Below are 24,854 nucleotides of genomic sequence, written 5' to 3' on the forward strand. Positions count from 1 at the left end.
TGTCTTTGTCTGCCCCAACTGTCAGCGAACATTTCGTGCGCAGATTGGACTATTCAGCCATCTGCGCATTCACAGATAGATTCATGAGCATCCCCCCCCTCTCACCACCACCCTCCCCCCATCCCCCAGCTGGATGACAACGATGGTCATCATCGATCTCGATGGACACACACCATATATCTCTATATCGGTGATGTCATCTGATCTGCTGGCCATGATATTCACCAGTCATAGGGAGCTGGTGTAGAGTCACTGTTATTTTATTCCACAGAGGTTTGTTGGCAAAAAGAGTTAAGAGAGGTTTGTTGACAAAAAGAGTTCAGAGAGGTTTGTTGGCAAAAAGAGTTAGGTTTGTTGGCAAAAAGAGTTAAGAGAGGTTTGTTGAGAGAGGTTTGTTGGCAAAAAGAGTTGAGAGAGGTTTGTTGGCAAAAAGAGTTAAGAGAGGTTTGTTGAGAGAGGTTTGTTGGCAAAAAGAGTTAAGAGAGGTTTGTTGGCGAAAAGAGTTAGGTTTGTTGGCAAAAAGAGTTGAGAGAGGTTTGTTGGCAAAAAGAGTTAAGAGAGGTTTGTTGACAAAAAGAGTTAAGAGAGGTTTGTTGACAAAAAGAGTTGAGAGAGGTTTGTTGGCAAAAAGAGTTGAGAGAGGTTTGTTGACAAAAAGAGTTGAGAGAGGTTTGTTGACAAAAAGAGTTGAGAGAGGTTTGTTGGCAAAAAGAGTTGAGAGAGGTTTGTTGGCAAACATAGTTGAGAGAGGTTTGTTGGAAAAAGAGTTAAGAGAGGTTTGTTGGCGAAAAGAGTTGAGAGAGGTTTGTTGGCAAAAAGAGTTGAGAGAGGTTTGTTGGCGAAAAGAGTTAGGTTTGTTGGCAAAAAGAGTTAGGTTTGTTGGCAAAAAGAGTTAAGAGAGGTTTGTTGGTGAAAAGAGTTAGGTTTGTTGGCAAAAAGAGTTAAGAGAGGTTTGTTGGTGAAAAGAGTTAAGAGAGGTTTGTTGAGAGAGGTTTGTTGAGAGAGGTTTGTTGGCAAAAAGAGTTGACTGGAAAATCAAACTGAGCATATAGTCATTTGGATGATGTGATAAATGAAGGTTCATGTGAAGGGAAACCTTTACCTCTTTTCCCATGAGCTCATGTGAGGGAAGACCTTTACCTCTCTTTTCCCATGGGTTCATGTGAGGGGAGACCTTTACCTCTCTTTTCCCATGGGTTCATGTGAGGGGAGACCTTTACCTCTCTTTTCCCATGGGTTCATGTGAGGGGAGACCTTTACCTCTCTTTTCCCATGGGTTCATGTGAGGGGAGACCTTCACCTTTCTTTTCCCATGGGTTCATGTGAGGGGAGACCTTCACCTTTCTTTTCCCATGGGCTCATGTGAGGGGAGACCTTCACCTTTCTTTTCCCATGGGTTCATGTGAGGGGAGACCTTCACCTTTCTTTTCCCATGGGTTCATGTGAGGGGAGACTTTCACCTCTCTTTTCCCATGGGTTCATGTGAGGGGAGACTTTCACCTCTCTTTTCCCATGGGTTCATGTGAGGGGAGACTTTCACCTCTCTTTTCCCATGGGTTCATGTGAGGGGAGACTTTCACCTCTCTTTTCCCATGGGTTCATGTGAGGGGAGACTTTCACCTCTCTTTTCCCATGGGCTCATGTGAGGGGAGACTTTCACCTCTCTTTTCCCATGGGCTCATGTGAGGGGAAACCTTTACCTCTCTTTTCCCATGGGTTCATGTGAGGGGAGACCTTTACCTTTCTTTTCCCATGGGTTCATGTGAGGGGAGACCTTTACCTCTCTTTTCCCATGGGGTCATGTGAGGGGAAACCTTCACCTCTCTTTTCCCATGGGTTCATGTGAGGGGAAACAGTACCTCTCCCTCTCTCTTGCTTTATGAAGAGGATGTAATTTGTCCGTTGTGTTTTAAAAGGAAAGAAGATGATAAGCAGTTGGTGTTCAGCTGTCTGTACTGCTTTTAATGATATATGAGATTTGTATATGCTGTTCAAGTATTGTAGATTTATCCTAGTCTTTTTCAGTGATGTCTGTTTCCAGCATCAAATCATGGATGCATGGTAGAAACTCATTATGTTATTATTTATAAATTATTATAATCATCATGATTGTTATTGTAATTGTCATGAAACTAATACTTTTGCTACTACTGTTACTGCTACTGTTACTACTACTACAACTAATTGTAGTTACTACTGTTGTTATCATTTTTCTTCTTTGTTGTTGTTGCTGTCGTTAATGTAATGGTTTCTCTCTGTATATAGATTCATACACATGTATTCAGTATAAATGTATATATGTGTGTATGACTGTGTGTCTCCTGAAACAAGGACAGATATGTATGTCAGCTAGGATGCTAATACCACCACCGCTGGACAATAAAAATTCAGTCTCTCCTCCTTTCAGGCCTTCCTTCCTTCCTCTTCCACCCTTCCTTCCTCTTCCCTCCGTCCTCTTCCCTCCTTCCTCTTCCACTCTTCCTTCCTCTCTTCCACCCTTCCTCTCTTCCACCCTTCCTCTCTTCCTTCCTTCCTCTTCCACCCTTCCTTCCTTTCATCCCTCCTTCCTGTCTTCCTTCCTTCCTCTTCTTTCCCTCCGTCCTTCCCTCCTTCCTCTTCCACCCTTCCTTTCTTTCATCCTTCCTTTCTCTTCCACCCTTCCTTCCTGTCTTCCCCTTCCTTCCCTCCCTCCTTCCTCTTCCATCCTTCCTCTTCCATCCTTCATTCCTTCCTCTTCCACCCATCCATCCATCCCTCCTTCCATCCTGGATTGGTTCCTTCCTTCCTAGATTCCTTCATTCACTCCTTCCTTCCTTCCTTCCTCCAGTCATTCATTCCGTCCGTCCTTCCTTCGGTCAGGTCCTGAGTCGGACGGAGGCTGGATGGGGCCTGACGACGTCAAGATCGGGGACCGCGTGTGGGTGAGCGGGACCAAGCCGGGCGTGGTGGCCTTCATCGGGGAGACGCAGTTCGCACCCGGGGAGTGGGCCGGGGTGGTGCTGGATGAACCCATCGGCAAGAATGACGGCAGCGTCATGGGCGTCCGCTACTTTCAGGTCGGTTTGTTTTTTTTTTGGTTGGGGGGGGTGGGGGAGGGGGGGGGGAAGTGAAGGGGGAGGGGTGGTGGGGAGTGTGTGTTAGGGGTCAGGGGGAGGGGTTTTTTGTTTTTGTTTTTGTTTTTTTTTTTGGAGGGGGGGGGAGGGGCCCGGGGGGGGGGGGGGGGGGGGGTTGGGTTTTTTTTGGGGGGGTGCGTGGGGGTGGGAGGGGGGAGTGGGGGGGGTTGGGGTTGTTTGTGAGTGTGTGTATGGGGGGGCCAGGTGGGGTGTGTGTGTGTGTGTGTGGGGGGGTTGTGTGTGTTTGGGGGTTTGGGAGAGGAGGGGAGGGGTTGGGTGTTTGTGTGTATGGGGGGGGGGGGGATTTGTGTGTGTTAATAAGAGAGAGAGTGTGTGTATGTGTGTGAGAGAGAGAGGAAAGGAGAGTGCATGTGTATGTGAGAGAGAGTGAGAGAGAGAGAGAGAGAGAGAGAGAGAGAGTGTGTGTATGTGATACAGAGAGAGAATAAGAGGGAGTGAGTGTGTATGTCTGAGACAGAGTTGGGGAAGAGAGAGAAGAGTGTGTGTGTGTGTATGTGTGTGGGAGTGCTTATGAGAGATTAAAAGAGTGAGAGAGAGAGAGAGAGAGAATGTGTGTGAGAGAAAGGGAGGGAAAGAGAGAGAGAGAGAGAGAGTGCGCGCGTATGAGTGAATGTGTTAGTTCTGAGGGTGTTGTAGAGAGCATGAGGGGGTGTGTGAGAGAGAGAGGGAGAGACAGGGAGAGAGGGAGGGAGTTTGTGTGTGGGGGAGTGAATGTGATAGTTTTAAGGGTGTTAAAGAGAGAGTGAGCGTGTGTGTGTGTGTGTGGGGGGGAGAGATAGAGAGAGTGGGTGTGTGTGGAGGGGTGGGTGGGTGGGAGAGATAGAGTGTGTGTGTTGAGGAGTAAATGCGATAGTTTTGAGGGTGTTATACTTATAGAGAGGGTGAGTGGGTGTGAGGGTTTGTCATTGTCACTGGAATTTGACATTTACTGGGGTCGGATGTCTGTTGTAGTGTTTAGGATATTGTGTGTGTGTGTATCTGTGTGTGTGTGTCCGTGTGAGTGTATCTGTGTTGTGTCCGTGTATGTGTGTATAACCGTGTGTGAGTGTGTGTGTCTGTGTGTGGGGCACCACTGTGTGTGTGTGTGTGTCTGTGTGTGGGGCACCACTGTGTGTGTGTGTGTGTGTAGTGGGCGGGGGGGGGAGGGCGGGGAGGCAATACTGTGCGTGTGTGTGTGTGTGAAAGAAAAATTGGTGTGTGTGTGCGTATGTGTGTGTGTGTGCGCATGTGTGTGTGTGTGTGTGAGAGAGAGAGAGAGCATGCATGCATGCTTGTGTGCGCGTGCATAGAAGCATGTGCATTCATGTATGCGTTTGTATGCATACTACGTGCGTGCTACATGTGTAACCTTTGTATAGACTGCTTCGACTCTTCCTCACTTGCTGTGGACTGTTGTGTGCACAATAGAACTGAGCGACTGTGACCTGTGGTATTGTGTGGCTTTTCCTGAGGTGGTGTGAGAGAGAGAGAGTCTTGTCCCTTGTGTGCCATGCACTGCACAGGAAAGAAACCCTTGGCAGTACTGAAAGCTTGACTGGTGGGCCTCTCTGCATCCCTGTCACTTGTTTGTGGTCATGCTGACGGGATAGGGGTGACCACGATGAGCGATTCTGTGTAGTTGGAATGTTATAAAGCATGGTGGTGACCACGATGAGCGATTCTGTGTAGTTGGAATGTTATAAAGCATGGTGGTGACCACGATGAGCGATTCTGTGTAGTTGGAATGTTATAAAGCATGGGGGTGACCACGATAAGCGATTCTGTGCATCTGGAATGTTGTAAAGGATAGGGGTGACGACGATAAGCGATTCTGTGTAGTTGGAATGTTATAAAGCATGGGGGTGACCACGATGAGCGATTCTGTGTAGTTGGAATGTTATAAAGGATGGGGGTGACGACGATGAACAGTTCTGTGTAGTTGGAATGTTATAAAGGATGGTGATGACGACGATGAACAGTTCTGTGTAGTTGGAATGTTATAAAGGATGGTGATGATGAACAGTTCAGTGTAGTTGGAATGTTATAAAGGATGGTGGTGATGAACAGTTCTGTGTAGTTGGAATGTTATAAAGGATGGTGATGACGATGATGAACAGTTCTGTGTAGTTGGAATGTTATAAAGAATGGTGATGATGAACAGTTCTGTGTAGTTGGAATGTTATAAAGGATGGTGGTGACGACGATGAACGGTTCTGTGTAGTTGGAATGTTATAAAGGATGGTGGTGATGACGATGAACAGTTCTGTGTAGTTGGAATGTTATAAAGGATGGTGATGACGACGATGAACAGTTCTGTGTAGTTGGAATGTTATAAAGGATGGTGATGACGACGATGAACAGTTCTGTGTAGTTGGAATGTTATAAGGATGGTGGTGATGAACAGTTCAGTGTAGTTGGAATGTTATAAAGGATGGTGATGATGATGATGAACAGTTCAGTGTAGTTGGAATGTTATAAAGGATGGTGATGACGATGATGAACTGTTCTGTGTAGTTGGAATGTTTTTAAGGATGGTGATGACGATGAGCAATTCAGTATCATCAGAATTTGATAAAGATTGATGATGATGATGGTCATGATGATGAGTGCTTCACGGGGATCTTTGAAGTCATTCATTTGGTGAAATGCTTCGGGCGTTGTATGGAAAAGCCTGAGTGTTGTGTGAGAAGTCATTTTACACACACACACACACACACACACACACACACACAGTGAAAGGGGGTTTGTGATGGATGAAAGTGACACTGCTTTGACCTGCAGATTTCAGTGTGACAGAGCTGGTTTCTGTGACTGGATTTGTTTCCCCGTTCATTGTTGTCTTGGTGTTGGGAACATGGGGGAAAGGCCAGTGCAGCTTGCCAGCATCTGGCACTCTGCCAACAGCTTGTGTGACTGCAACGAGGAACAACAAAGCAGCTGGCAAACATTGAGAAAAGGACACAGAGAAAAAATAGGAATACTGGTCAGGGTAAAAGAGCTACTGTAAAACTGTCAGCTGTGTGCATCATCATCATCTCCCCATTTTGAAAAGCTTTTGCTGTGCTGTCACACGTAAAAATAATTCCTTCCTCTGCGCTTGGAACATCCTGCCACACACACCCCCACAGCATAATGTTGTCACTGTTGTCTTCGCCAGCATGAGTGGTCATGAAAAACAGCATGGAGGGTCTGTTTCAGGATCGATCCTAGATTCCAAATGGTGACGAACTGTTTGGATGGGTTCCCAGACCTGACACCAAGCAGGTGGTGTTTTTAGAACACTCAGTTTGAGGAAGGATCAAAAAACGAAAAAAAAGTTTGCAACATGGATGAAGTTTGTTGTGCATGAAGTGTGTGACTGTGAGTTGTCTGGTGATGGTGACTGGAGGCTGTGTGTGTGTGTGTGTGTGTGTGTGTGTGAACCCTGTGTGATACGTTGTCGAGGTGTTTGATGCGGTTGTTGAGTGAAGTTATGTGATGTGGTCGTTGTGTCGAGTTGTGTGATGGGGTGGTTGTGTCAAGCTGTGTGATTTGGTCATTGTGTCCATTTGTGCGATGGGGGTTCATTGTGTTGAGTTGCACGATGCGGTCGTTGTGTCGAGTTGTGTGATGGGTAGCTAAGTGTCGAGTTGTGCGATGCGGTCGTTGTTCCAGTTGTGCGATACGGTCGTTGTGTCGAGTTGTGTGAGGGGGTAGTGTTGAGTTGTGTGATGTGGTCGTTGTTCCAGTTGTGCAATATGGTCATTCTGTCGAGTTGTGTGAGGGGGTAGTTGTGTTGAGTTGTGCGATGTGGTCGTTGTGTCGAGTTGTTACAGTGTGTTAACGGTCGTTGTGTCCAGTTGTGTGATGGGGGGTTGTTGTGTGGAGCTCCGCTTTGCATTAGTTGTGTTGAGTTGTGTGAGGGGATCGTTTTGTCGGTTTGTGCGATGGGGTCGTGTCGAGTTTTGCGATTGGGGGTGGGTTGGGGGGTGGGGGGGTCATTGTGTTGAGTTGTGCGATGAGGCGGTTGTTTTGAGTTGTATGATGTGAGCAGGTGCCTGGGCCAGGTTGCATGAGATAATCTTTGCAGCGCAAAGTTTGCGTTTGAGTTTACGAATGTTCCCAAGTACATGGAATTTACTATGGAGCTGGGAACATTCTTAAGTTCGCACATGCAGCCCACCTCTGGTGTGTCTCAGCTTTACCTTGCTGGGGAGCAGGTGCCTTAGTTAGGTACACTAGTAGGTATATAAGTATCTCTCTCTCTCTCACACACACACACACACACACATATGGACATCAAGAGTGTGTGGACACAAGCTGAGTGACGTGTACTGTGCAGTGTGAGATGGAGGAGTGTTGTGACATGACGTGTACTGTGCAGTGTGAGATGGAGGAGTGTTGTGACGTGTACTGTGCAGTGTGAGATGGAGGAGTGTTGTGACATGACGTGTACTGTGCAGTGTGAGATGGAGGAGTGTTGTGACATGTACTGTGCAGTGTGAGATGGAGGAGTGTTGTGACATGACGTGTACTGTGCAGTGTGAGATGGAGGAGTGTTGTGACATGACATGTACTGTGCAGTGTGAGATGGAGGAGTGTTGTGACATGACATGTACTGTGCAGTGTGAGATGGAGGAGTGTTGTGACGTGTACTGTGCAGTGTGAGATGGAGGAGTGTTGTGACGTGTACTGTGCAGTGTGAGATGGAGGAGTGTTGTGACATGTCATGTACTGTGCAGTGTGAGATGGAGGAGTGTTGTGACATGACGTGTACTGTGCAGTGTGAGATGGAGGAGTGTTGTGACATGTACTGTGCAGTGTGAGATGGAGGAGTGTTGTGACGTGTACTGTGCAGTGTGAGATGGAGGAGTGTTGTGACATGACGTGTACTGAGCAGTGTGAGATGGAAGAGTGTTGTGACATGTACTGTGCAGTGTGAGATGGAGGAGTGTTGTGACATGTACTGTGCAGTGTGAGATGGAGGAGTGTTGTGACGTGTACTGTGCAGTGTGAGATGGAGGAGTGTTGTGACATGACATGTACTGTGCAGTGTGAGATGGAGGAGTGTTGTGACGTGTACTGTGCAGTGTGAGATGGAGGAGTGTTGTGACATGACGTGTACTGTGCAGTGTGAGATGGAGGAGTGTTGTGACATGTACTGTGCAGTGTGAGATGGAGGAGTGTTGTGACATGACATGTACTGTGCAGTGTGAGATGGAGGAGTGTTGTGACATGACGTGTACTGTGCACTGTGAGATGGAGGAGTGTTGTGACATGACGTGTACTGTGCAGTGTGAGATGGAGGAGTGTTGTGACATGACGTGTACTGTGCAGTGTGAGATGGAGGAGTGTTGTGACATGACGTGTACTGTGCAGTGTGAGATGGAGGAGTGTTGTGACGTGTACTGTGCAGTGTGAGATGGAGGAGTGTTGTGACGTGTACTGTGCAGTGTGAGATGGAGGAGTGTTGTGACATGACGTGTACTGTGCAGTGTGAGATGGAGGAGTGTTGTGACATGACGTGTACTGTGCAGTGTGAGATGGAGGAGTGTTGTGACATGACGTGTACTGTGCAGTGTGAGATGGAGGAGTGTTGTGACGTGTACTGTGCAGTGTGAGATGGAGGAGTGTTGTGACATGACGTGTACTTTGCAGTGTGAGATGGAGGAGTGTTGTGACGTGTACTGTGCAGTGTGAGATGGAGGAGTGTTGTGACATGTACTGTGCAGTGTGAGATGAAGGAGTGTTGTGACATGACGTGTACTGTGCAGTGTGAGATGAAGAGGGGCGTGTTCTCACGGCTGACCAAGCTGACCAGGACTCCCCAGCGGCCAGACTCGGCCAGCGACACGGCCAGCACGCATTCTGCTCAGGCTGTGGCGCCCACACAGGTCGGTGGGTGTGGGTGTGGGGGAGGTGTGTGTGTGTGTGTAGTTGTGTGCGTGTGATTGTTTTTGAGGGGTGTGTATGTTAGGGTGTGGGGGTGGGGGTGTTTGTGTATGAGTGTGTGTGTATGTGACGCATGTGTGTGTGTTTGCTGTATAGGATATATATTTTACACATGCACACATGCAGGTATGTGAACACGGCCTGACTGGCCATAGGTAAAGCAGTACACACAGTGTTACCGTGTTCTTTTTACACATCCCTCTCTGTAGAGGTAATCAAGTCAAAACATAAATCGCTGCTTGAGATGGAGTGTGTGTTCTTGTCTGTGTACTTGGCTGCACTGCTTGAGATGAAAACATTTTTGTCCACACCACACAGACACACTCATTAATGTGCTTGCAATGTGTTATATATATATATATGGCTGGCCCTGTAAGGTCAGTTGGTAGGGATATGGGGAACAAGAGGAAGAAAGATATTGATGATTGCAGTAGTAATAGTGATGAAACAATAATAGCAATGATAAGATAATAATAGGTATAACGATGATAATAACTATAGTTGTAGTAGGAGTAGTAGTAATAATGATAATAATGATAATAATAATGAAAATGATAGTAATGATGATGATGATAATCATGATGACACCACCACCACCACCACCAGCTACTACCCGTTGTCTCGCTGTCTTCCCCAGCAGAGCTCCAATGGAGGAGGGGCAGCGACAGCAGCAGCAGGGCAGCCACCACAGCCCCCCTCCACCCCCACGGCCGCCATGACCACCTCCCTGACCTCCCCCCGCCCCACCACCCCTCGTCTGGGTCTGGGCGCCAGCCGGGCCCCCTCTGGGTCCTCCTCCTCCCTCCACAAGGCCCCCTCCCCCTCCCCCTCCCACTCCCCGTCCCCCACCACCATGCAGGCGGCGGCGGCGGCCAGGGTGGGGCTGAAGCTGGGTGACCGCGTGCTGGTCAGCGGGTCCAAGGCGGGCGTGCTCAAGTACGTGGGCGAGACGGACTTCGCCAAGGGCGTGTGGGCCGGAGTGGAGCTGGACGAGGCGCTGGGCAAGAACGATGGGGCTGTGGCCGGCAAGAGGTGGGTGGGGGTGGTGTGGAGGGGGGAGGGGGTGGGAGGGGTGTGGCTGGCAAGAGGTGGGTGGGGGTGGTGTGGAGGGGGGAGGGGGTTGGGAGGGGGTGTGGCTGGCAAGAGGTGGGTGGGGGTGGTGTGGAGGGGGGAGGTGGTTGGGAGGGGGTGTGGCTGGCAAGAGGTGGGTGGGGGTGGTGTGGAGGGGGGAGGGGGGTGTGGCCGGCAAGAGGTGGGTGGGGGTGGTGTGGAGGGGGCAGGGGGTGTGGCTGGCAAGAGGTGGGTGGTGGGGTGGTGTGAAGGGGAGGGGGGTGTGGCCGGCAAGAGGTGGGTGGGGGTGGTGTGGAGGGGGGAGGGGGTGTGGCTGGCAAGAGGTGGGTGGGGGTGGTGTGGAGGGGGGAGGGGGTTGGGAGGGGGTGTGGCTGGCAAGAGGTGGGTGGGGGTGGTGTGGAGGGGAGGGGGGTGTGGCTGGCAAGAGGTGGGTGGGGGTGGTGTGGAGGGGAGGGGGGTGTGGCTGGCAAGAGGTGGGTGGTGGGGTGGGGTGGGTGGTGGGGTGGTGTGGAGGGGAGGGGGGTGTGGCCGGCAAGAGGTGGGTAGTGGGGTGGTGTGGAGGGGAGGGGGGTGTGGCCGGCAAGAGGTGGGTGGTGGGGTGGGGTGGGTGGTGGCAGTGTGGAGGGCAAGGGGGTTTAGGCGGGAAAGACACGCCTACTGTCCCGATTTGTCAGTATTTGTTCTGGAAAAAAACGACAAAATTCGTTGGTAGGCTACGAAAATACAGAAAGCATGTGGCTGTCCCCTCCCTGCCTCTTTGGCATGCCCCTTGCATGCCGGTGTCCGTGTTCCGTCAGTCATTGCTGCTGTACTGTGCTTCCTCCTCCCCCGCATCCACGCTTGACTTGGGCAGAGCGGCCCAGTCTTTCGGACTCTTTCGCTGCCAAGTTTGTGTGTGAAAAACGCTGGTCCCGGCACCCAGATGCTGTAGACTCCAGGCTGTCAGTGGCACGATTTGGTCCATGTTGGAACAACAGTGACGTGTTCACTTCAAACTGGGTGAAGGGGGAAGGTCAGTCAGTTTCCTGTTGCGCGGGGAAAGTTGGTTGCAGCTGTCAAGCTTTTGTTACAGTGTGAAAAACGGTCCTTTTATCCTGACCCCTCTGTGTCGACTGAAGTCGCCTGTGATGGTGAACTCTCTAGTCAGCTTAAGTCACCTGTGGTGATGAACTGTCTTCGTTGACTTAAGTCACCTGTGATGGTGAACTCTCTAGTCAGCTTAAGTCACCTGTGATGGTGAACTCTCTAGTCAGCTTATGTCACCTGTGGTGATGAACTGTCTTCGTCGACTTAAGTCACCTGTGGTGATAAACTGTCTTTATCGACTTAAGTCACCTGTGGTGATGAACTGTCTTTATCGACTTAAGTCACCTGTGGTGATAAACTGTCTTTATCGACTTAAGTCACCTGTGGTGATGAACTGTCTTTATCGACTTAAGTCACCTGTGATGATGAACTGTCTTTATGGACTTAAGTCACCTGTGGTGATGAACTGTCTTTATCGACTTAAGTCACCTGTGATGATGAACTGTCTTTATGGACTTAAGTCGTCTGTGGTGATGAACTGTCTTTATAGACTTAAGTCGTCTGTGGTGATGAACTGTCTTTATCGACTTCAGATGTCTGTGGTGATGAACTGTCTGTGGTGATGAACTGTCTATAGAATTGTCACCTGTGATGATGAACTGTCTTTATAGACTTAAGTCACCTGTGGTGATGAACTGTCTGTGATGATGAACTGTCTATAGAATTAAGTCACCTGTGATGATGAACTGTCTATAGAATTAAGTCACCTGTGATGATGAACTGTCTTTATAGACTTAAGTCACCTGTGGTGATAAACTGTCTTTATAGACTTAAGTTGTCTGTGGTGATGAACTGTCTTCATCGACTTAAGATGTCTGTGGTGATGAACTGTCTTTATAGACTTAAGTCACCTGTGATGATGAACTGTCTTTATAGACTTAAGTCACCTGTGGTGATGAACTGTCTGTGATGATGAACTGTCTATAGAATTAAGTCACCTGTGATGATGAACTGTCTATAGAATTAAGTCACCTGTGATGATGAACTGTCTTTATAGACTTGAGTCACCTGTGGTGATAAACTGTCTTTATAGACTTAAGTTGTCTGTGGTGATGAACTGTCTTCATCGACTTAAGATGTCTGTGGTGATGAACTGTCTTTATAGACTTAAGTCACCTGTGATGATGAACTGTCTTTATAGACTTAAGTCACCTGTGATGATGAACTGTCTTTATAGACTTAAGTCACCTGTGGTGATGAACTGTCTGTGATGATGAACTGTCTATAGAATTAAGTCACCTGTGATGATGAACTGTCTATAGAATTAAGTCACCTGTGATGATGAACTGTCTTTATAGACTTAAGTCGTCTGTGGTGATGAACTGTCTTTATAGAGTTAAGTCACCTGTGGTGATAAACTGTCTTTATAGACTTTAGTTGTCTGTGGTGATGAACTGTCTTAGTCAACCAAAGTCGCCGATGGCGGTGAACTATCTTGTCAACTGAATTTGCCAGTGGTGGTGAACTGTCTGGTTTAACAAAGTCGCCTAAAGCAGCGAAAGAGTTAGAAAAAAGTTAGAAAAAAGGTTGAGTTTATCTTTGTCGACTAAAGTCGCTAGTGGCAGTGAAATATCTTGTGAACTAAAAACGACTATGGTGGTGAACTGTCTCGTCAACTAGGTAGCCTGTGGTGGTGAAAGAGAAGACAAGTTTGAGTTTATCTTTGTGAGTGAGCTGGTGTTTGTGTGGTGGTGTGTGTGCAGGTGCTCTGAGTGAGCTGGTGTTTGTGTGGTGGTGTGTGTGCAGGTGCTCTGAGTGAGCTGGTGTTTGTGTGGTGGTGTGTGCAACAGGTGCTCTGAGTGAGCTGGTGTTTGTGTGGTGGTGTGTGCAACAGGTACTCTGAGTGAGCTGGTGTTTGTGTGGTGGTGTGTGTGCAGGTGCTCTGAGTGAGCTGGTGTTTGTGTGGTGGTGTGTGCAACAGGTGCTCTGAGTGAGCTGGTGTTTGTGTGGTGGTGTGTGTGCAACAGGTACTCTGAGTGAGCTGGTGTTTGTGTGGTGGTGTGTGCAGGTACTCTGAGTGAGCTGGTGTTTGTGTGGTGGTGTGTGTGCAACAGGTACTCTGAGTGAGCTGGTGTTTGTGTGGTGGTGTGTGTGCAACAGGTACTCTGAGTGAGCTGGTGTTTGTGTGGTGGTGTGTGTGCAGGTACTCTGAGTGAGCTGGTGTCTGTGTGGTGGTGTGTGTGCAACAGGTACTCTGAGTGAGCTGGTGTTTGTGTGGTGGTGTGTGTGCAACAGGTACTCTGAGTGAGCTGGTGTTTGTGTGGTGGTGTGTGTTCAGTCAGGTTCTCTGAGTGAGCTGGTGTTTGTGTGGTGGTGTGTGTGCAGGTGCTCTGAGTGAACTGGTGTTTGTGTGTGCAGGTATTTTGAGTGAGCTGGTGTTTGTGTGGTGGTGTGTGTGTGCAGGTATTTTGAGTGAGCTGGTGTTTGTGTGGTGGTGTGTGTGCAGGTACTTTGAGTGCAAGGCAATGCACGGGCTGTTTGCTCCGGTGCACAAAGTGACGCGGCTGGGCAGCGCCATGTCGCTCAGCACTCCCTCCCCCATGTCGCGCTCCCTGGGCCCCGGTCTGCGCTCCGCCCGGGAGCGCTCTGGGAGCCAGGAGTCGGTCAGCTCCATCAGCTCCTCGGCCAGCAGCGTGAGTCGCAGCCGGGTAAGATTGGGCGTGACCTCCCTGGCCAATCAGGTACATGCAGCGACACTTTTGCCTTTTCTTCTGTTGTTAGGTCTGTGTGTGTGTGTGTGTGTGTGTGTGTGTGTGTGTGTGTGCATGTCTGTGTGTTTGTGTTCATGCTTGTGCATGTCTGTGTGTGTGTGCATGTCTGTCTGTGTGTGTTAACTGTTAATGTGTGTGCATGTCTGTGTGTGTGTGTGTGTGTGTGTGTGTGTATGCGCATCACTATGTTTATGTGTGTGTGCATGTCTGTCTGTGTGTGCATGTGTATGTGGGTGTACACGTGTGTCTTGTTAGCTGTGGTTAGCATGGAATGCTGTGTTGTTCCAGTGTTTGTGCCTTGTGGGCTGGCAGGGTGAGAACATCCCTTTCACTTATACCCTCAGAAAACAGAGTATGGCTACCTAAATGTAAAATCCCACTGGTAGATAAAGAGTGAATGTGGCAGTTGCAGCCCTGGTATAGGGTGGGGAAAAAAATCCCACTTGACCTGGCCTGTTTAGTGCAAAAACAGTAAAATAAAGATACTGAAAAAAAGAAAGAAAAAAAGTGAGAAGTGTTTGAGGGTAATGGATCATCAGTTTGAGGCTAACTGTTCATCAGAGAAATGATCTGCAAACCTTTTTTTTAATTCCTAGCCAGAATCTCTTGTTTTCAACTGTGTCTAGACTGCAAGTTACCACATGATTTGCATTTTGTTTTTGTTTTTTTTTGTTGAGTATAGGCATTTTGCATTTTCAAGTGCTGTGAAAAGCGATGGTTTTTTTTTGTTGTTGTTTTTTTGGTCTTTTTTTCTTTTCAAATGTATTTTTTACGTCTGTTATCATTATTCTCTGTTTTGATCTTGGAGTGAAATATATTGTTCTGATCAGATCGAGACAGGTTAGGTTCCTATCACAACAAGCGCGTTTTGAGTGCGAGGTTAAGTATCTGTTGATATTTGATCTTTTTGCAGAAAGGAAGAACAGATTTTTTTTTAGTGTTGTCTGTTTTGTGATGCAGGCCCACAGCACTGTATGTTGTGTTGTGTTGTGTTGTGTTGTGTTCTTATTTTGTGTCATGCCGTATTGTGTCATTTTGTGTTGTTGTTTTGTGTTGTGTCGTGTCATGTTGTGTTGTTTTGTGTTGTGTCGTGTCACATAATGTTGTATTGTTGTTTTGTGGCGTGTTGTGTCGTGTTGTGTCGTGTCATTCATGTTGTATTGTTGTTTTGTGGCGTGTTGTGTCCTGTCACATCATGTTTTATTGTTGTTTTGTGGCGTGTTGTGTTGTGTCATGTCACATCATGTTGTATTGTTGTTTTGTGGCGTGTTGTGTTGTGTCGTGTCGTGTCACATCATGTTGTATTGTTGTTTTGTGGCGTGTTGTGTCGTGTCGTGTCACATCATGTTGTATTGTTGTTTTGTGGCGTGTTGTGTTGTGTCGTGTCGTGTCACATCATGTTGTATTGTTGTTTTGTGGCGTGTTGTGTTGTGTTGTGTCATGTCACATCATGTTATATTGTTTTGTGGCGTGTTGTGTTGTGTTGTGTCGTGTCACATCATGTTGTATTGTTGTTTTGTGATGTGTTGTGTCGTGTCACGTCATGCTGTGGTGTTGTTTTGTGCCGTGTTGTGTTATTTTGTGTTGTGTTGTGTCATGTCACTTCATGTTGTGTTGTTTTGTGACGTGTTGTGTTATTTGGTGTTGTGTTGTGTCATGTCACATCATGTTGTACTGTTGTTTTGTGACATGTTGTAGTCTGCATCGTGGCTTGCCACACTGTGTGGGGGCGGGCTAGGCATGGCTGTGTCAGACTGTGTGTCACTGTAGAGTTAGTGTGCCGCCTTTCTCCGCTCACACTGGGATCGTGAAGACTCTAGACCTGCGCATTGTTTGCTTATTTTATTTTTTATTGCAGTTTCTCAATGCAGTATGATCATTTTAGGGGTGCTGTGGCATAGTCGGTTCCGGGGTTGGACTTCTGATGCAGTGTTCTCCAGCGATGACTTTGACGAGAATAGTTATTAACTTGGGTTAAGCATCAGATGGAGCAGCTTTTTTCTAACATGCTGCCCTCACCCATGAGGAGGCAAAGAAGAAGAACAGAAAAAGGATTAGGGTTGGGTTTTTCTGGCTCCACCCAGGTGTGAATGGGTTCCTGACGGGGTGAGGAAGGGCCAGAGTCAGGCTGAAGGAGAGGACAGGGCTCTGACCTTGCTGTGATACATACACTGGAGGACTTGGTGTTGTCATGGTTATAATGGGACAGGGCTGACAGTGATACATACACTGGAGGACTTGGTGTTGTGATGGTTATAATGGGACAGGGCCCTGACCTTGCTGTGATACATACACTGGAGGACTTGGTGTTGTGATGGTTATAATGGGACAGGGCTGACAGTGATACATACACTGTGTTGTGATGGTTATAATGGGACAGGGCTGACAGTGATACATACACTGTGTTGTGATGGTTATAATGGGACAGGGCTGACAATGATACATACACTGGAGGACTTGGTGTTGTGATGGTTATAATGGGACAGGGCTGACAGTGATACATACACTGTGTTGTGATGGTTATAATGGGACAGGGCTGACAATGATACATACAGTGGAGGACTTGGTGTTGTGATGGTTATAATGGGACAGGGCTGACAATGATACATACACTGGAGGACTTGGTGTTGTGATGGTTATAATGGGACAGGACTGACAGTGATACATACACTGTGTTGTGATGGTTATAATGGGACAGGGCTGACAATGATACATACACTGGAGGACTTGGTGTTGTGATGGTTATAATGGGACAGGGCTGACAATGATACATACAGTGGAGGACTTGGTGTTGTGATGGTTATAATGGGACAGGACTGACAGTGATACATACACTGTGTTGTGATGGTTATAATGGGACAGGGCTGACAATGATACATACACTGGAGGACTTGGTGTTGTGATGGTTATAATGGGACAGGACTGACAGTGATACATACACTGTGTTGTGATGGTTATAATGGGACAGGGCTGACAATGATACATACACTGGAGGACTTGATGTTGTGATGGTTATAATGGGACAGGGCTGACAGTGATACATACACTGGAGGACTTGATGTTGTGATGGTTATAATGGGACAGGGCTGACAGTGATACTTACACTGGAGGACAGGTTTGAGGGAGGGCAGGTCTGTAGGTTGCTGAATGCACTGTGCGATGAGCTGAGCTGAGCTGACACGTGTCGACACCGTCACACTGCTGCTACTGACAGTGCTGCTACTGACAGTGTGGGGCTGAGCGCTTGTTAGGTTGCTGTGGCTGCTTTGCTGCCAGTGTTGTACACTGTCTTCATTCACACAGTCCTCGCACCACGCATTGACACCACTCACACACACTCTTCTTCTTCTTCTTCGTTCGTGGGCTGCAACTCCCACGTTCACTCATATGTACACGAGTGGGCTTTTACGTGTGTGACCGTTTTTACCCCGCCATGTAGGCAGCCATACTCCATTTTCGGGGGTGTGCATGCTGGGTATGTTCTTGTTTCCATAACCCACGAACGCTGACATGGATTACAGGATCTTTAACGTGTGTATTTGATCTTCTGCTTGCATATACACACGAAGGGGGTTGAGGCACTAGCAGGTCTGCACATATGTTGACCTGGGAGATCGTAAAAATCCCCACCCTTCACCCACCAGGTGCCGTCACCGTGATTCGAACCCGGGACCCTCAGATTGACAGTCCAACGCTTTAACCACTCGGCTATTGCGCCCGTCACTCACACACACAGACATGCAGGCACGCACACACACACACAGTCTCAGTCTCACAGCCTACAGCATAGCTGAAGGAATGCCTAGCACTGTAGCAGGATGAACATATTTGAGAGTGATTTCAAAGTTCTGCGCAGTGTTCACCTTCTGTCGCTGTCTGTAGTTCATGTGTCGGAAGTTTGAAGAGCTTTTCTCCCAGAAGATTGGGAGAAGATTGGCATGTGGTTGGGTGGTTGGTGAGGGAGGGGGGGTGGGGAGGGGGTGTGGGGGGGGAAATGGGGTAGAGAGGTGGTGACCTTCACACGACTGTCGACAGCCCAGCTGAGCTCTCCTTTCTGTTTGAAAATGTTCCAACAAGAGCGTTGCTGTGCGTCTTTATGGTATTTGTCATGCCTGTGTGTTGTGTCGGTGTGTGTGGATGTGTCTTTGTGTGTTGTGTCGGTGTGTGTAGGTGTGTCTGTGATATGTCAGTGTGTGTAGATGTGTCTATGTGTGTTGTGTCAGTGTGTGTAGATGTGTCTATGTGTGTTGTGTCAGTGTGTGTAGATGTGTCTGTGTGTTGTGTCAGTGTAGGTAGATGTGTCTATGTGTGTTGTGTCAGTGTGTGTAGATGTGTCTGTGTGTGTTGTCAGTGTGTGTAGATGTGTCTGTGTTGTGTCAGTGTGTGTAGATGTGTCTGTGTTGTGTCAGTGTGTGTAGATGTGTCTGTGTTGTGTCAGTGTGTGTAGATGTGTCTATGTGTGTTGTGTCAGTGTGTGTAGATGTGTCTATGTGTGTTGTGTCAGTGTGTGTAGATGTATCTGTGTGTGTTTTCCTCGTTCAGTTTTGTCCTGTCGCTGTGTGTTGCATGTTGGATGTGTTGTCTGCATTGGAAAGAAACCAGCAAAAGTAGGCATTGTTTTGTTCTGTGCATTGGTGAAGCTGCATGAATACCTTTTGTTGCCACTTGTCTTTCTGACCTTTCTGCATGTGCTTGTGTGTGCGTGTGTGTGTGCGTGTGTGTGTGTGTGTGTGTGTGTGCATGCGTGTGCATGTTTTCTGCGCGTGTGTGTGCGTGTGTTTAATTTTTGAAAATGGTCTACAGCCTGTACATCCACACCGTGATGTTATTGGATGTTGGTCCCTTCGTTCTTCTTGTCAGAGAAAGTGTTCAGACGACAGGAACTTCAGTTTCAGTTTCAGTTTCTCAAGGAGGCATCACTGCGTTCGGTCAAATCCATATACACAACACCACATCTGCTGGGCAGAGTCCTGACCAGCAGCACAACCCAACACGCTCAGTCAGGCCTTGAGTGCATGCATATACATTTGTGGACCCGTCTGAGTGGATTTCTTTTACAGAACTTTGAGGACAACACTCTCGTTGCCATTGGTTCTTTTCCTGTGTGCTAAGTGCGTGCTGCACATGGTACCTTGGTTGATGATCTGATCCGGATGAAGAGACAATCCGTCTGATTCTCTAGTCAAAGTTGGGAGAAAGGGCGAGAGCGGCACATGAAGCCAGGCCCTGGCAGACAGTGTATTGGAAGATGTGCATCTAAGCCACTGTGCCGCCTTGCTGTAGTGGGAGTTGAAGGAATGGAGGAGAAGCAGAGTGTGTCTGTCTTTCTACACAAACACACACAACATGTCTGTCTTTCTACACAAACACACACAGCATGTCTGTCTTTCTACACAAACACACACAACATGTCTGTCTTTCTACACAAACACACACAGCATGTCTGTCTTTCTACACAAACACACACAGCATGTCTGTCTTTCTACACAAACACACACAGCATGTCTGTCTTTCTACACAAACACACACAGCATGTCTGTCTTTCTACACAAACACACACAGCATGTCTGTCTTTCTACACAAACACACACAACATGTCTGTTTCTACACAAACACACACAGCATGTCTGTCTTTCTACACAAACACACACAGCATGTCTGTCTTTCTACACAAACACACACAGCATGTCTGTCTTTCTACACAAACACACACAGCATGTCTGTCTTTCTACACAAACACACACAGCATGTCTGTCTTTCTACACAAACACACACAACATGTCTGTTTCTACACAAACACACACAGCATGTCTGTCTTTCTACACAAACACACACAGCATGTCTGTCTTTCTACACAAACACACACAGCATGTCTGTCTTTCTACACAAACACACACAGCATGTCTGTCTTTCTACACAAACACACAGCATGTCTGTCTTTCTACACAAACACACACAATGTGGGAGCTGTGCAGTGAAATGGACGGGGAGGTCGTCCTTTCAACTGTTGGCGGGGAATCATGGCTGGCTTTGTAGGTTTGGCAGTGTGGACTGTGTGTGTGTGTGTGTGTGTGTTGTGTGTGTGTGTGTGTGTGTGTGTGTGTGTGTGTGATACAAAAGTGAGTTTGTGTATTAACTATGTTTTGAGGGTGGGATGGGTGTGTTGTGAGTGTGGGTGTATTTGTGGATGTGTGGGTGTGGGTGTGTGTAGGGGATCTGGTGATGAACTTTAAAATCCACTGTTTTCTCAGCCACCACATGGGATAGAGAAAGTGAAGCTGGAAGCTTGGAAGATCAGGATAAAAGTGAAACCTCCACCTCCTCCTTCACACACACACACACACACACACAGGCTTAAAAAAAAGTTTGACATTGTCACAGCACACATGTACACTTTGAAAGCAAAACATATAAACTTTTTATTTTATTTTTGAAGTGTAATACAGGTTAGTAGACAGAAGTTAGTCGATGGTTGTGATGTTTGATGTAAAAATTGCACACAAAAAATTCAATAATTCTGTGTAACCACAGAAGAAATTTGAATAAAAGTCTTGCAGTGAATCTTTGACATGAAATCAACTGCAAGTCAAGAGCATAGGTGGTGTAGAAGTATGTGTGGGGGGGGATTGATGAGGGGGGAGGTGGGTGGGTGGTGGGGGGGGGGAAGTGAAGGGGGTGGAGGGTGATAAGGGGGAGGTGGTGACCTGTTGGTGTGTGACAGTAATGTTTTGTTTCACGAATCACCTGACAGGTTTTTTTTGCACTCTGATCTGTAGTAGTGTTTGATTATCATTGTGTGGGTGGCTTTCCCTTGTAAGCCGTACACAGGGTTCAAGAAACAGATGAGAGAGGTGTGTGTGTGGTGGGGGGAAGGGGGGGGGGTGAAGTTGAAGGATGGTGCAGAGAAAAGATTGAGGAAGGAAAAAGAAACAAGTGATTTAAGTTTTAACAATATTCTCTTTTTTTTTCTCTCTTTTTTTGTTTTTTTTGCCAGAAAATGATAAGTAGAATTTAATGAAGTCTGGGCAGTTTCTTTCATATCCAGATAAACACTATTGTCTGACACTTTCAGAAAAAGGACTTGAAGATGAATTGTGAAACTCATTAGCTGTGTTGTTTGAGGAACTTTTATCACAGATTCCTTCCTTTCTAGGTAAATTGTGGAAGGGCTGTCACAGATTCTTTCCTTTCTAGGTAAATTGTGGAAGGGCTGTCACAGATTCTTTCCATTCTAGGTAAATTGTTGAAGCGCTGTCACAGATTCCTTCCTTTCAAGGTAAATTGTGGAAGTGCTGTCACAGATTCTTTCCATTCTAGGTAAATTGTTGAAGCGCTGTCACAGATTCCTTCCTTTCAAGGTAAATTGTGGAAGTGCTGTCACAGATTCTTTCCTTTCTAGGTAAATTGTTGAAGCGCTGTCACAGATTCTTTCCTTTCTAGGTAAATTGTCGAAGCGCTGTTACAGATTCTTTCCTTTCTAGGTAAATTGTCGAAGCGCTGTTCCAGATTCTTTCCTTTCTAGGTAAATTGTGGAAGCGCTGTCACAGATTTTTTCCTTTCTAGGTAAATTGTCGAAGTAAACTGTCGAAGCGCTGTTACAGATTCTTTCCTTTCTAGGTAAATTGTCGAAGGGCTGTCACAGATTCTTTCCATTCTAGGTAAATTGTCGAAGCGCTGTCTACTAACAGGCAAAGCATTATTGGTTGTTCATTATCTATAACATAGCTAGGTAAATTCACTGTTTGACTTGTGCAGACAATGGATAATGAAAATTACAAAGAAGCTCAAGCCAGGTTAATGAATAAGTCAAGAAAGTATGTGCAGGAAAGTGTTATCACACACACACATGCACACACACGCGCGCGCACACACACAAAAGCACTAACAATAAGAATGCATATATATCAGTCATTTAGGAATGGAGTTGATTAGGGTTTTTGCTCCTTGTGGAGGTGGGGGGTGGGGTGGGGTGGGGTAGTTGTAGGAATGAATGGGGAGGTCACCAGGTGTTGGCTTTTCAGGGGAAGTTTAGGAGTGAATTTTCACTGGCCTGCAGCCGCTTACACGAGGAAGCCAGCGTGTTTGATCAGCGTGCTGTGGGTCCAGACCTGCAGATAGTGGCCAGTCATACTCACCTCTCTGTCTGTAGCTGCATGCCTCAGCTCACAGTGCTTGCTTTGGTGTATTTACCCTGTGTATGCGCTTGTTCGTCTTTGTTACTCGTGTGTATGTGCATGATTTTCTTCTTGTTGTTATAACTGTTATGTTTACTGTTGTACTGGTGTGTGTGTGTGTGTGTGTGTGTGTGTGTGTGTGTGTGCATGACATGTTTGTTATCCATATGTGATGAAAACTGTTGTGTTTACAGATGTATCTGATATATATATTGATTAAAACTTAAATGTTCCACACGTACATATATGATTTAAACTTCAACGTTCACAAATGTACCTGTGTATGTATATATATGCATGTTCTCATTTGACACTTTACTGATTCTGTATGGAAGTAATATGGAGGTGAAATAGAGGCTGTATGGAAGTTATGTGGAGGTGAAATAGAGGCTGTATGGTGGAAGTTATATGTTGTATGGAGGTGAAATAGAGGCTGTATGGTGGAAGTTATATGTTGTATGGAGGTGAAATAGAGGCTGTATGGTGGAAGTAATATGGAGGTGAAATAGAGGCTGTATGGATGTAATGTGGAGGTGAAATAGAGGCTGTATGGTGGAAGTTATATGTTATATGGAGGTGAAATAGAGGCTGTATGGATGTAATGTGGAGGTGAAATAGAGGCTGTATGGTGGAAGTTATATGTTGTATGGAGGTGAAATAGAGGCTGTATGGTGGAAGTAATATGGAGGTGATGTGGAGGTGAAATAGAGGCTGTATGGTGGAAGTTATATGTTATATGGAGGTGAAATAGAGGCTGTGTGGAAGTTATGTGGAGGTGAAATAGAGGCCGCAAGGAGGAAGAGGTAGAAAGATTTGAAAGTTTAATTTGTTGTTAGGAATTGGATCAAGATTCGGTTTATCTTTGTCTTGATTAAAAAAAGAATTATTGAGTTATTTATTTCAGTGAAAGACTTACGAAGTTTGGGAAAATGTAAACAAGTATGTGTATGGTTAGATGGTTAGATGCAAGGTATGTGGGTACGAAACGACTGCAGAAATGTGACTGAAAACCAAAACCAAACGGACCCTTTGGAGGGGGGAACATTTGAGCTTTGAAGTTCAGGTTCATTGTGTGCTGTAATTGAAAATGGTGTTGGTGTGCTGTGGACAGTTTGTAGTTCTCTAAGCTGAAGTTGACAGATACTTGTAACCACAAAAAAGAAAAAAAAGAAAAGAAAAAAAAAGAAGAAGAAAGATAGTAGAAAATAAAAATTGTAGACAGTAGAGTCTTGTTCAGCTGTAGATGTTCTCTTCCAGTAGCGCTGTGTGTGTTAGCATTGAAACCACTCTGTGGCTAGAGATTATTTGCTGACAGCAGCCGTTTTGCTTTCTCTCTGTCTCCCCCCTCCCCTCCTCCCCTAACCCTTCCTCAGTTCCCACTTTAGAATTCAGAACAGAAACTGAAAATTTTTTTTTTTTTTTTTAAAGATTCACACACACACAGAGTATGGAAATAAGTTGTTCTGGGCTTGAGTAAAAGGAATACCATTTCATAATTGAAACAACATGAGCACATGGAGAAAGAGTGAATGGTTTGAGAATGTGAAGTAACGTGTGGTGGTGTTTGTCAGTGTGATTGTTATTCTGGTTTTTTTTTTCTTTTTTTTTTTCAAATGAATTAATTGTACTGTATTGATCGTCTAGTTTTGACACATGTCTCAGCAGAAAGGGCTTATGTTAGTCTGATGGTTACAGAGCAGACCTATATCTTGGGGAAGTGGGGAGAGTTCATTGTTTCAAAGAATTCAAATTTGGAGTTTAAAAAAAGAAGAAAAAAAAGCATTGAATTTATGTTTTTTCTGCTTGATGAAAAAAAAAAAAAAAATTCAGAATGACAAACACATGCTTACTTTATAAATAGCCCCTCAAGTGCCATGTATGTATTATGCATATGTGCAAAGTGACATCACCAATAGAATCATCAAAAGAAGGGAAATAACTGGAAGGCAGAGGAATCACACAATAATTTTGATCCAGAAAGGTATATCTGTGGACTATTTTCTCTCTGTTTGGCTGGTTGTTGTGCAGATTGCTGTATGACCTGAAACAGCACTTTCTGCCGTTTTTTTCCTCACACTCTAGGGGTCAAAAAAGTAACAAACCCTCCGAAAACAAACACAAAATATTTCTGTTTTTTTTGTTTTGTGAGTGGTAAGATTTTCATACAGGTATTTACTTGTGTCATATAAAAAGTAGGATTCTCTTCATTTGAAAACTGCACGCAGGAAAAAATACAAAAAAATGGTGGCGCTGTGGTGTAACGACGCGCTCTCCCTGGGGAGAGCAGCCCGAATTTCACACAGAGAAATCTGTTGTGATAAAAAGAAATACAAATACAAATACAAAGTTGTTCTCTGGGAGTGACAAGTAAGGGAGGGAATTTAAAAAAAAATTGTTTATTTATTTATTTATTTTTAAAGATTTAAGTCCACTTGCTGACATGGTAGATAAGAAATTGGCCAGTTCACGGAAGGTGAGGAAAAAAAAGTTGTCTGGCAGTTCATTTTGTGTGAAAGGGAAACAGTATGGTTCTCTGCTTGGGTGGAAAGGTCGAGGAAATCTTCCTGTCTCTCACCTTTGTTTTCGTCTTGTTAGAATTATCGTTTGCTTTTGTCCATTTTGTTAGATATAGTCTTCTTTTTTGACTCACTTGTGTAAACAAAGTGAGTCTATGTTTTAACCCGGTGTTCGGTTGTCTGTGTGTGTGTGTGTGTCCGTGTGTGTGTGTGTCCGTGGTAAACTTTAACATTGACATTTTCTCTGCAAAT

At 46.1% G+C, this 24,854-nt stretch overlaps 1 protein-coding gene across 13 annotated transcripts in view; it reads left to right on the plus strand.

Annotated features, from left to right (window-relative positions):
- LOC143288315 (uncharacterized) overlaps positions 1–24,854 on the plus strand; it is a 151,588-nt gene that overhangs the window by 34,734 nt on the left and 92,000 nt on the right. For 8 of the 13 annotated variants that reach the window (XM_076596676.1, XM_076596672.1, XM_076596670.1 and 5 more), the window contains 4 exons: positions 2,860–3,056; positions 8,867–8,986; positions 9,682–10,076; positions 13,648–13,882. In XM_076596676.1, coding sequence (XP_076452791.1) covers positions 2,860–3,056; positions 8,867–8,986; positions 9,682–10,076; positions 13,648–13,882 — 947 coding nt within the window. Of the gene's footprint in view, positions 1–2,859; positions 3,057–4,817; positions 6,378–8,866; positions 8,987–9,681; positions 10,077–13,647; positions 13,883–24,854 lie in introns of those variants that run through there. The other 5 variants (XM_076596678.1, XM_076596680.1, XM_076596673.1 and 2 more) reach the window with 4 other exon arrangements.

This window comes from Babylonia areolata, chromosome 12 (assembly GCF_041734735.1).
Source record: "Babylonia areolata isolate BAREFJ2019XMU chromosome 12, ASM4173473v1, whole genome shotgun sequence".
Classification (NCBI taxonomy): domain Eukaryota; kingdom Metazoa; phylum Mollusca; class Gastropoda; order Neogastropoda; family Buccinidae; genus Babylonia; species Babylonia areolata.